Source organism: Brachyhypopomus gauderio, chromosome 2 (assembly GCF_052324685.1).
Source record: "Brachyhypopomus gauderio isolate BG-103 chromosome 2, BGAUD_0.2, whole genome shotgun sequence".
NCBI classification, from domain to species: domain Eukaryota; kingdom Metazoa; phylum Chordata; class Actinopteri; order Gymnotiformes; family Hypopomidae; genus Brachyhypopomus; species Brachyhypopomus gauderio.
The window spans coordinates 48,687,185-48,700,721 of record NC_135212.1 but is presented as its reverse complement, the minus strand read 5'-3'; the positions used below and the strand labels follow the sequence as shown (position 1 = coordinate 48,700,721).

General features: G+C 43.2%; 1 protein-coding gene across 1 annotated transcript in view; it reads right to left on the bottom strand.

Moving 5' to 3' along the window:
• The window catches only part of grin2ca (glutamate receptor, ionotropic, N-methyl D-aspartate 2Ca), a 46,915-nt gene that overhangs the window by 26,049 nt on the left and 7,329 nt on the right, over positions 1-13,537 (bottom strand). The window contains exon 3 of the mRNA XM_076997241.1: positions 5,718-6,147. Within this exon, the coding sequence (XP_076853356.1) occupies positions 5,718-6,131 (414 nt within the window). The 5' untranslated portion in view covers positions 6,132-6,147. The remainder of the gene's footprint in view (positions 1-5,717; positions 6,148-13,537) is intronic.

Below are 13,537 nucleotides of genomic sequence, written 5' to 3'. Positions count from 1 at the left end.
GTCACTTAGACCTTATTCATAAAACTCAAATATGCTCTCCCCAACCTAATGCACTTCAGTCATCCTTTACATTCTAAGCTCAATTCCATCTCTCCCATTTGGGTGGGTGGATGTTTTATGAGGTGGAGAATAAACTGCTCCACTTTCAGTCCAGTATTTTGGCTCTGCTTATTGGCCTAAAAAGCAGTTTTCTCTCTTGCCTTGTGTCTCAAGGCATATAAGACCAAATGAGCAGCAAGTGCGACCCAGTGAAGCAGAACCTGCTCACACACACACACACACACACACACACACACACACACACACACACACACACACACACACACACACACACACACACCTCTAACACACTGTTCTTCTTCCCAGATGAAACCTCAGCACAGCATAAAAGCCACTACAATACACAAACAGCAGTGGCACGTTTAGTCACATTATTCTATGTAGGACCTGGGACACATCTTACAGTATTTTGAAATGATCACTTTTTGGTATTTTAAAATACTGTTGCAATACATGTATGTTATATATTATTCAAACGATCGGTTCAGCTGTGACCTCTAATTCCACACATTTTTAAATGAAGCAAGGCTCTAAAAAGCTTCTGTCATTATATCAACATGAACTCTTCAGCGGTGTCCTCGGCCTGCGTGCGGTCTGCTCAAGCAGTTCAACTCTTCAATACTCATTGCCCAGAAATGATTAGTATTGTTGATTACTCTGCAGCCTGGGCAGACATCAGCATGGCTGATGCACTGATCTACCATTGACTGACAGTAGGAAACATACTGTGAGTTTATTTATGTGGACTGTGATGTTTGAGTGATTCCCCATTTGCCAATTTCTTCTTTTTTTCCTTTCTCTTTTCAAGTGATAATGTGTTACTTTGTTTGTTTGTTTCATTTAATCTAAAAAAATCTGGCACTAATGGTATATTCTATCTTCCATAATAATAATACTTATCCCCATGATAAGCAAATATCCCCATGATATAATGAGTTTGTCTGCCTCTTTCTGGAGCCTGTGGTATTGACAGACAGTCACCTGCACCTCTCTGTGGTAATCAGGCAATGGCAAGAGAGAAGGGAGCAGACACGCTCTCGCAAGGCCACAGCGGCCCACCAGCGCCACAGCGGTCCACTAGTCCATCATTATCACTAGTCCATCCACATGTGCCATTTATGAACCCAGCTAAAGCAGAGCTTCGCCTTTTTCCAAGTCCAGACAGTTACAGTAAAGACGTCATCATTGCTCTGCTGTGGAGATCTATGGTCCCGTGCGTCCTCCGAGCGGCCGGGCTGATTACCTGCTGACTCAACCAGCTCCGAGCGGCCGGGCTGATTACCTGCTGACTCAAACAGCACATTCCCTTACGTCTTCATTTCACAGGCCTTTATTGAGAACTTAAGCCTTCACATTCTCACTCTCAGGACTATAAAATGCAGATTATTTATTTGAAGCTTTTCCCATGATTACCCATGATGCATCTCTTTTTTTGACCAACTCTTTTTATGTTTCCCTCCTGGTCCTTCGTGCTCTTTAATCAGAGACCTTGTAAAAAAAAAAAAAGTGCTATTACACTTTTCATTCCATTTATCCATCCATTACACTGTAAAATCCAGCTGATTTCACTTTAAAATGGTTGGGCAGTTGAGTAGATGGTCTCATTTGCTTATCCATAACTCACCCCTAACATGACTTGTTTACGATGTAATTTCTTCGTACAAAGGTTACTGTTTGTCACAAATCCAGTCCACTAAACTCTGCAGCTCCCGCTGGCCGGCCTGTTCTCCACTCTTGCACTGACGGTGGGCAGCGACATGGCAGTGCGTGAGAGAAGGAATTAATCAAGCTAAACCTGAGACAGCTGTCATGGAGCCACGGGGCCTGGCCATGGCCGCCACTAATGAGAGCCGTGCTCCATCAACTCCAACTCTCAACACCAACCCTGATGTTTCACACACTTACAAACACGCTCAGTCAGTCTCTGCCAGATTAGGCCAGCCTGTGCAGGGCGTCCTCGCTGTGCCTGGAGGGGCGTCTTCACAGGACACTCCGTCATGGAATAGAGGGAATGATGTTCATGGTATATGGTTATTATGGAAAGATGGTTGCCAAATGTACAGAGCACTGTGCCCTTACCCAGAAACACAAAGGCATGACTACCCCACGCATGATCAAGCTGACATGAACATTAACCTGTCCCTCCTGTTCCTCATCTTCTCTCCCTCTCTCTTCCAATCATCCTCCTTCATCCACTCTTCTTTTACTGCTCTCCTCCTCCTCCTCATACTGATGACTCCTTGTGGCACACAGAGTGTTCACCTGAGTCACTCTTTCAGACTATGTCTCCTGCGTAGCCCTTAGAAACCCACCTAACTCTTCACAGCCACACTGACCCTGTAGCTGCATGACCACAAACTGTATGAACTTTGCAGCCAGTTCATTTTCATATTACGCCTGCCACAATTAGATCTCTGTATACAGTGTTTTGGTCCGTGTGACGCAAACTCATTATAACATTTGTCTAGAATCTACTTGAAGATATATCATGTGAAGTTATCCTCGACATATTTTACCATTACAGAAGCCAGAATTCTGCCCTAACAGTGCAAATTCATAATTTTGTCATAGTAAAGGGAGAAAATTAAGAAGAGTCTGTACTTCTGTGGTGTTCTGCTAAACCAGTCTCCTGGCTTTGAGATGTGAGAGAGAGAAACCCCAGTGAGTATTGGACAATCTGTGATCATAGGAGGCGTGTGGTACAGCTGGGATCCAAACTTTGCTATAGGGCATGTTTTTAACTGTAAGCAGTGCAACTAGGACCTGCATGTTAGTGGTGTTGGGGAACCTGGAGAGAATTCAGTGCCACAGCATAAGCAGAGACAGCATTGCCTTACATAAGCAGAGGATAAAGAAAACAAATCATACTATATAAACGTCCCTTTTACAGCTTTGTTTACTTTGTTATTTAATACTTTGTAGTTTATTACAAATTATAAACTGTTGTGGTTGCCAGGTTTGGGTAATTATGAGGTAAATGACCTCCGGGAAGTATATTAGACTGCAAATGGCACCTGGTGGCCCCTGAGAAACCGCACAGATGCCCATTTTCCCCATCACACTTCCAAATCCATTTATCTGGACAGGAGAGCAAACTCCTGCAGCATATGGCAGAGGAAGAGAAATGCATTATTACCCCAGCAGCTGTTGGTGTGAGGGAGGGCAGCTCAGAGCATCATGTCCAGACTTTGTGGCTTACTCATAAAAAATAAAAAAAACTGTTCAAGATAATAGGTTCGTTGTACATGCACTGTATTGAATTCTCTTCCACTTCTAATGTTTCTGTCAAGATGCATTTTAGTGATTATTTAAAGTCATACGACCTTGCTATGGTCACACTGGTCTTTCACTATCTTGGAATTTGTCTCTCTAGATTATTAAATGGTTGAAATAGTTGCACTTTTGTTGACTATATTTTCAAAGAAAAATGCAGCGCACTGCCCACAGCCAGTAATGCGGAAGCACTCCAGAGCTGTCAGTGTGACGGGCTTCTGAAGCTCTTTGTACCTGATGACATCTTATTTATTGTGTGAAAATAGGAGTGAGCAGTGTCACGCTGTAATTATCACCACAACTAGTCACTATACACCTTTCTGAGCATATTTCACAGGCGTCGTGAGTAATTCTTGAACACTAGCTGACTCCGTATTTCATAAACAAGGACATGGTGTCTTATACATTATGCTACCCTCTGATATATTACCCCACACGCGCGGACCTGACGAACTCCATACGTCACTGTAATGCTTGGCCTATGCGAAACATCAGCTAAAGAGACGTGCAGAACCGGCCAGAAGTGCAGACAGGGGTTTCCTGCTTATACCCGAGTGTCCACCTGGGTTTATTGCCACAGTCTAGCTGACTTAGATTTGAGCTGAGTTAAGCCCGCAGGTCAGATGACCGACACATCAGAAACTGTGATGTGGACTGCGAGAACACATGTACCAGCTCCCATCTTTTGTTCAACATTACGGACCAAACCAAGTCATATGTGATTCTCTTGTAGCATCTAGACGGACTAGAAGCAGCAACTAGTTGTATTAATACTCTACTATAGAGTGACCAGTAGCTACATTTTTCATTTTTGTTGATCCTTGTTCAATCATTTTAATTTTGTAGATGCTGAATAATAAAATAATTGAACTCTGAATTCATTGATCTCTGCACTGGTAATACACCACGTCCTTCTAGTCATTTGTACTGGAGCCAGTACTGGGATGTGTATATTACTGTCCAATGTCTTTTTCTGCCCCATCTGGAAATTGAGCACTGGACAGATCGTTGCTGTATTTCACTGAGACGGCCCATAGACCAAACTGATGGTTTGGCCATGTTAGTGAAGTCATTACTCTGTAATTAAAAGTTGGCCCTGAGGCTGTATCCCACAATAGTTCCCCATCTTGTGGAGCTGTGTTCTGTAAGGGTTTCCACACCAGTCTGTTTTACAAATGTGTCATGTCACATTTCAAATTCAAAGTGTATTGGTAGCTGGAATACACTAACTTGATTCACAGTCCTGTTTATGCTGGAGTAAATCAACACAACAGTGTTTATAGTGATTTGGATGTGGGGTTGCTTTGAAGGGTATCACTGAAGCAAACAAACAGCTCCATATTTAGATGGCTGAGATTAAGCTTTTAGCAAGTAGTATGATTGCAATATTGTAATAACGTGTGGAGACTGCTGTCTAATTCGTAATGTCATTTTGGATTTGCTCTTAGTTTGGTCCTATTTCTGAGTAAACTAACTGATTTAAGTAACATTATTATAAAGGTGATCAGTTGATAATTTCAATTCATCTAATTCACTCAGTTTTAAAATGATTTTTTCAGCCACACTACAGAGAGCATTATCTGTATCTTGTGAGTATTTGTACAAATGCCAGTCACCAAATAAAGCAGCCAAATGACCTGGTGCCAATAAGGATAGTAATGATTTTGTTAATTAGCAAAGTTGCCCCAGAGCTATACTAAATGGTAGGTTTTCTTCCATTAAACATTTTGCTCACCTTGTGGGGAGCCACAGATATTTAACTGTTCAAAGTTCTCTTTACATTAATGTACTTTTTTTAAAACTACACTTTAAAGATTGTTCTCAATTTGTATGGGTGAGCACAACGCACACCAGAACTAACCTTTATTGTAGTGGTCACTGTGTGAAAAGAGAAGCTTAGGTTGACCATGTTGAAAATGAAATGTGAAATGTGCCATATTTGTCAATTGTGATTTTTCACCGCAATCGAAATTTGTCCTCCGCATTTACCCATCTGTGCATTTAGAACACACACACACACACACACACACACACACACACACACACACACACACACACACACACACACTAGTGATTACTAGGGGGCTGTGGATCACACGTGCCCAGAGCGGTGGGCGGCCCTAGCCCGGCGCCCGGGGAGCAGTTGTGGTTAGGTGCCTTGCTCAAGGGCACCTCAGTCATGGCGTCAGGCCTGGGAATCGAACCCACGACCCTCCGGTCACAAGACCAGTTCCCTACCATCAGGACCATGACCAAATCAGCATCCATTCCCCTCTAACAGAGGTTTGAATCTAACCAGTCGTAGCAGAGGTACACAGGCTGTCTAACCGTTCCTAAAAACAGCCATTGTTGCACGCCTGGCAGCACCAGAGCTCTCCTCTGACCTTGTGTGGCAGGACAACCGCCGAACCGCCGCTGATTCCCACAATGGGCACCGCCGTCTGGGTGGAGATGAAGTCCAGGATCTGTGCCACCGCCTCCGAGCCGATGTTGTCCTCGAACACCACCCCGTGTACCCTGTTGGCGGCCAGCGTGTCGCAGATGCGCGTCAGCAGCGTCCGTGGGTTGGTGTTGTTCACCAGCACGGTGATGGGATTCACCTCCAGCGGCAGGTCCAGGAAGTTCTCCCGGCTCAGGCGGCCCTTGATCTCCGCCTGGTAGGCGGAGCCGCTGAACACCACCGCCACGTTGACGGCAGGCTCGGCCGCGCCGAAGGGCCGCCCATGGCAGCGGGGCGCGGAGGCACACAGCAGCAACAGAGGCAGCAGGTCGCTCAGGCAGCCCAGACGAACGCCCATCTCAGTCGCCTACTGCCTGCGGGGACAGAACAGGGGAAGGGCAGACGTCAGGGAGCAGTGACGTGATGCTCACATTCAGGTATCATAGACAAATGTAAAGGATAGTACAGGAAATATAAATATATTCTACTTATTTATGTTTTGCATGTTAGATATTATCAATAAAGGACATCATATGATTGACTGATTGATTTGATTCAATCAATCAAGAATATAATATAGAATATATCAATCTATACAATCAAGAATATAGAATATACAGTAAATTAAGGGATTGGGGAGACCATTGGCTTTAAAGTGATTCTAGACTCCTTGTAGCTTCTACTTAATTCTATCCATTACATTGAATAAGTATTAGAGTAAGCAGAATTAATGAGTAAGCAGAAAATCTCATAATTTTATCATTAAGGTAAAAAAATTAACTTGCTTTTAAAAATTCAAGGAACCACAATTTCTTGTGCTACACTGCCCCATCAACGCCACCCGCCTCACCTAGCATTAGCATCCCAGATCTGACACAGACTTGTCTAGCCACAACCCACCATGTCCCTGTGATGCCAGATCTCCACCCGTGTGAATGCAGACTCAAACAAATGCTCTTGAATTTCAGCCGAGTCCTGAAATGGGCCTGTTTCTGTCTCATTCACAAGGCCTCCAGACTCTCACCTCTGCCTTTCACCGTGACACAGAAGGGGTTAGCTAGCGTGCGCTAGTCTCCTGGACTTGTCCCTGCTTAGCAGGCAGCCATCGTCCTCCTTTATTAGCTTTAGTCTTACATTATTTCATGCCAGGATTTATTATTGCATGTTGATGTGACAGCTCCCAGAAGGCCACATGCAGTGACAGCGAATATATTAAACTGGAGCGTTGCCTGGTCAAGGAGATCACTGTCCTCTAGATTTTTGTCTGAAGCTTTTGTTAAAGAGTCTGTTGTCATGCATTAAGGGTGAAGTATTAAAGCATTGCTTTAAGAAATATCTGTAGGACAGTGTCTCCACGGCAAAGGGCGGGGTCTCCAGGGCAAAGGGCAGGGTCTCCAGGCACAGGGCGGGGTCTCCAGGGCAGAGGGCGGGGTCTCCAGGGCAGAGGGCGGGGTCTCCAGGGCAAAGGGCAGGGTCTCCAGGGCAAAGGGCGGGGTCTCCAGGGCAGAGGGCGGGGTCTCCAGGGCAAAGGGCGGGGTCTCCAGTGCAAAGGGCGGGGTCTCCAGGGCAAAAGGCGGGGTCTCCAGACAGGTGCGTGGCCAAAGCAGGCGCTCTTCACAGAATGGAAAATTTGGGGGAAAAAACGGCAAAAAACATGGAGAAAACTGGGGTTGGGAGGGGCGGGTTGTGGTCGCTTGGGCCTTTCTGGTTTATCCAGTCGCTATGACCTAATCTTTGAAACAACAGTCAGTGGGCAGCTGTGGTCAGTGTTGTGGTGTCAAAGAAACCATGTTATGAGAATTCAACGGCTGGAATGGTGTGCTCTTTTAAGTCTAGCCGTGAGGTTCAACGTAAACATTGTTCTTCTCGCATGAGAACTGAGTGGTCATCATTTTCGCAGAATCCTGCTAGCAGCTTTGATAAAGGAGAGACTGTCCAGAGACTTTATCTCTGCAAATTGTAAACACTTCTTCACAGACAAAAACCCTACCTGCGAATATCAGTTAATTTTCACTTAAATTTGATTTACAATTAGATTTCCTCGGGCAGCGTATATACTTATCTGTTAGAATTTGAACACTGTGTTTAATGGGATCTGAGAGCATTAGTTATGATACAGTGGAGGCAAAACCAATTTTGTCATGCTGATCAGATGTACAGTGTCGTAGGCCAAACACCACACAATCTCCCATAATCTACCAGGCTGTCATAGCCTAATGACCTAATGATCATGTCTGACAGCCAACCCCAGCATGAAGCCTCTGTATTCACGCCAGTGTTGCTGCTGGATAATAAATGCTGTCACGAGCAGTTTCAGACGCTGTGTCTTTTAGATTTGCGTGAACATCCATATCAGTAAAACTCAGAGGAAGTTGTTAACATTAAGAATGTAGGATCAATCCAAGACCACTGGATATCACTTGGTAAATAAGCTATTATGAATGTCTTATTGCTGCATTTTTTAACAATTTCAACAACCTTGCAAGACCTTAAGTCACAAAAATGCCTCATTAGCAAAAGAAGAAGATGCAGTTCCTCATTGGAGCAGCTACACACGTCATACGTTCGAAAAACGTTTGACCTTCAATACATTTAACCGTGACGGCGAGGAATGTGAAGGGTATGTGAAGATGGATACGTGAGGGATCACTGTAATAAATCGAAGTGCAGACTTAAACAGATCGCCCGAATGACTCATCACTGACTCTGCTTTTGCCAGTATGGCCCATTTAGCTCAGGTGCGTGACAAACAGACACATTAGAGACGTTATCATGTGGCTGAATGTGATTATGCCACAACTAATTCTAAGAGAATGGAATGTGTGATTCATGGCCAGTTGTAAGAATTTTCACATGATGTTTGGTTAGTTATCAACAAGTTAAACAATCTTTGTAACCTGACATTTGCCCAAATCAGATCAATGTCACTAGTAGGTCATGTGGTATTCCTGAGCCTTATCATTTTTTGCTGATTTTTAGATTGCTCTCACACACATGTCAAATTTGAGCTTTCATGATTCATCGCTTGCTCGCTCTCTCTCTCTCTCTCTCTCTCTCTTTCCCTCCCTCCCTTCCTCTCTCTATCCCTCTCCCCCTCTCTCTTTTTTCCTACGTTTAAACTGTGTCATGCTCCTTGAATGTTCCCAGTTCCCGTCAGTGGGAATTTCAAATGTGTGACCTCGCTCTCTTTCCGTGTCTCTCTCTCCTCCCATTGGCTGTTTCTCTACTGGGGTTGGCCTGACAGCACACAGACCAGATTAGATCAAAGCGTTTGCCGCTCCATCCTAGCACATAACTGTCTATGAAGTGCCCCTCACCCATGCCTTCCGTGCTCCAACTGCAGGCCTTACTAGGACAGGGAAGATTATTATGTCATTTTTGTTCTCAAACTTTGTAAAATGGGGACAAGACAGAGAAAATAGGAAATGGTCTGTCTGTCTCCTTGCAGACAGCAGGATCTCGATGAAACAGTGCTTCAGATCTAGGACTTATAGAAGCGTTCTAAGGAAGTGTTTAGCGCCCTCTAGTGGGAGTTGTGGAGGAGACATGGTTTCTGAAGGAACAACTCATTACCAAGGAAGTACGAGTTTTCTGTAGATGATAGAACAGATATTGTAATCAGTGCAATATGTAGTTTAAAATCTCAGGTAGTAGGTAATGTGAGTGAGAGACCATAGAACATAGGACTGTTAATTTAAATTCTGTATTTATTTTAATTTTGAATATGAGTGTATACATATAAACTGAAATTAATATGGACTATTAAACAATACCATTTAATAATTGCAATATTTAATGGTTTTGTAAAAGAAAAATATGGGTTAGCAAGAAACATTCTTCAGTGCCAGATGTTTAATTTCCCTTAATTTCTATCCATTTCTTAGATCCATTTATTAGAATAACAATGTCTTTAAAGTATACAGTCCAGATGTGTGACTACACTATACCTACATCATAGCACCTTCACTAACCCACTGCCCCACTTAGCAGTGTCTTCAATGCCCGCTGCGTTTTATGCTTTCTGAATCCTCATATAATTCCCCTTCTCGCTCTTGCTCTGTGTCCTGACTTAATACCACTGATATCTCCAATAACCATGCACTTTGATTGTAATATCAAAAGAAGAATGCAATATCTGGCCAAAGCAATAATCTGGTAACCCAAAAGCGTTTCTCTCTCCCCTTACATTTGACATATCAGATTAAATCAAATTGAATGCAAGTTTTATTGGACAAATATTACAGCATGTTACAGGGATTCCTGGCACTGGCTTGCAGGGGCCTAAAGTAGATGGAGCATGATGCATTCCCAGGCACAGACACCGGATATGGACTCATAGAGGCTGTTTAGTGTTTTATTTGTTGTGGATACAGCATGCTTTTTTCAGAATGAATGTGTGGCTACAGTTGTCCTGTGACTGTATCTACAGGTGGTCTTGTGCCTGTATCACTCTGCATGCAACAGATAGAGGGCTGTTTTGTTGTTCACATTGGGGACTTTAACTGATATCTTATTTATCAGCATAAGTTAACTGAACAGTTGGATATCCCCTAAAGTCCATCTCTGTTGTAAGTGATGGGGGCCCACAGTAGACAGCAAACACAAGAAGAAACCAGAATGATACAGATTTGCTTTCAATAATAGAGGTGACTTTTTGATCTTGCCCTTTGAACAATACACTGTAAGTCTGCCTCAAAGAGCTTTCTTAATGTCACATTTTATCAAGCTAGCTCTGGATTTGATATCTACACTATTAACTTGTGATGCGGACAGATATTTAAACCATCAATCAACTCTGTCACTGGTATCTGAGAGTCTGGCTGTCCGTCATAGTCCTTGACAACCCCAGTGCAGGTTTGATCCCTTTGTCTGATGGGACGCACCCCAGTGTTAAGGTCTCGTGATGAAGTTTAGGAACAAGCTGTCACATCCACACAGTGCTCCCCCCCCCCCCCTGTCTCTTTGCTTCATACCCACTTCCTTGTTTCGGTGTCAGTAATATTAGTTTCTAACCCTGTTTCTTCATACTGCCCCCATCACTGTCTGGGTGAATCTACATTGTGAAGGCGTGGAGCTATTAAAGACGTCATTGTGCTAGGATTGCATGACAGCTGTCAAGATGTAGCCAGGTTCCTGTGAGCTATGAGCGTGTTTTACATGCTGTAGTTAATCAGACTAGTTCTCTATTGGTTTTAGCTTCACCAGAATTTTTAGCTTGGCTAATGAGCAGTAGTCTAGGTAGCGGACATCACACATTCTCACTCTCTCATTTACAGGGATGCTGACAGTCCTGCTTAGTCTGTTATTTATAGGACATACTATTTCATGATGATTAACTAAATTAAGTGCCCACTATGGAGCACGCCACTTAGGCCATCTGTTAATCAAAATTGCAATTAGATAAGATAAAATATGCTCTCATGCTACAAAAAAATGTGTTAAGGCCCCACTTATAATAAACAATAGAAACAGTATATTTGTGTCACCATCTTAATTTAGTCATACGTTGGATCATAACGTCGCTGTCATGGAGTGACCATTACAGTATCTAAGCTACAAAATTAATTTGTCCCACTTAAGTGTGTGAGATGTGTGTCTTTGGTTAGTGACGATAAGAATTTTGTTTGGTAGGCCTGTCCCTTTTAGAACTGCACTCAGTCACAGGAAGTGACCAGCTGAGCGTGACTTTTGGCTAAGACCAAAACAGATTCCAGGGATTTGCACTTTCCTTTCAGCAGTGTGCCACACCTGTTGTGTGTTTACCTGTTGTGTGTTCATACAGACATAAAGCTGGTCTGATTGATCCACATGGACAGTTCAGTCTTTAAAACCAGTTACACAGAGGGACATGGGACAGCATGGGAAATGTCTTGCAAGGTGGTGGAGTGTAAGTCTGTAGATGAAATAAATGTGGTCCAAACCTGTTGCTAGTGCTTACCAATTGTACACTAACCACCCAGAACAGCACTTGGTCAGAGAGATCTGTCAAAAAGATTCAGTGTTCGTTCTAACGGTGCTGTGTCTTATATCCTAGCTCACTGCTTCTGTTGTCATTAATTATGTCAGAGTCACACGGATTATGAGAGCACTTGAAATGCGCTTTGAGAAAATAATCTGCTTGTTAACTCACACTCTAAACAAACAAATACGCAAGAAAACACAGATGCACTTTGAACTCACTGATGGGAGTCATTGTTAAATCCAGATGCTAAACACGACAGGGTACAAGATGTCACCTGCTCCCACTGCTGGACCCACAGAGCACAAACCACGACTGCCTTCCCCTCCGCGTGTCTGGTGTAACCTTATAACTCATGTACATTCTGAACATTGTGGAACAAGCGCCTTGCTGAAGAGAAGAAACCAAGAACCATGTCGTGCTCAGAGTGTGACACAAGGTAGTAATGAAGTGTATGGCCATAGCAGCCCAGGACAATAACTGCTAGAACTCTACCAAGAAATGACCAAGGATGTCCTAATGAGTAATAGTCATGTCATTTGTACTAGCAGAGCAGAGGGAAGTCATTTATTTGGTTTGATCCCAAATGATTGGTTAGATGGTAACCAATCAGCTTCCAAACAAAAAAAGGCATCTGAATATACTCGTTAAACAGATTGAATGTATAGAGTGATTTCATCCCTGTCCAATGATCTTTCTATAAACCCTTTCTACACTTTCCTAAGTAAAAAAAAAACATTCAGCATACTCAGCAGAAAATTACATCACATATTGTTTGACAGTAATAACCTGTGAAAGGAAGCAGATTATTGCTCTGACACTGTAAAGTTACACTGATGGCAGTAATCCATTTTAATATACATATGTAACACTGGCCTACCTGGAGTGTACAGTTGTGATCAAATTTATTCAACCCCCAATGCTGCGAAGGGTTTTATGGAATTCAGTGCACATTTGTAATTGTGTTCATAATGAAATCTTACAAGGACTTGTTAAAGAACTAAATGCAACTAAGATAGCATCAATTTTTTTTGTCATAAAGTATTAAATGGCCTTTTTGTGATTTCTTCATTGACACAATTATTCAACCCCTTTACGACTACCACTCCTAAGAACAGAGGTTCATTCCAGTGTTTTCCATCAGGTATTGAAAACATCTGTGGATGTCAACGAGCAGCAATCAAGCATGATAAGCACCAATTAGGCAGATTTAAAAGGACTGTGATACTCAGCTCCTTCTAGACATCTACTGGTGTGTTTCCAAGCATGGTGAAGGCAAGAGAATGGTCCCAAAAGACAAGAGAAGAGGTTATTGCTCTTCACAAGAATGGCAATGGATATAAAAAGATTGCGAAGTTGTTAAATATTCCAAGAGACACTATCTGAAGTATCATTCGCAAGTTCAAGTTAAAGGGCACAGTGGAAACGTTACCTGGTCGTGGCAGAAAGAAGATCCTGACCGCGACTGCTGTGCGCTACCTGAAGCGTAATGTGGAGAAAAATCCCCGCGTGACTGCTAAGGAACTGAAAAAAGACCTGTCAGATGTGGGCACTGAAGTTTCAGCTCAGACAATAAGGCGCGCACTGCATAACGAAGACCTCCATGCCAGAACGCCCAGACGCACCCCCTTGCTGACTCCAAAGAACAAGAAAAGTCGACTGCAGTATGCCAAAAGTCATGTGGACAAGCCACAAAGGTTTTGGAACAGGTTTTGGAAACTAAATTAGAACTGTTTGGGACAATGGACCAGCGCTATGTTTGGAGAAGGAAGAACCAGGCTTATGAACAAAAGAACACCTTGCCT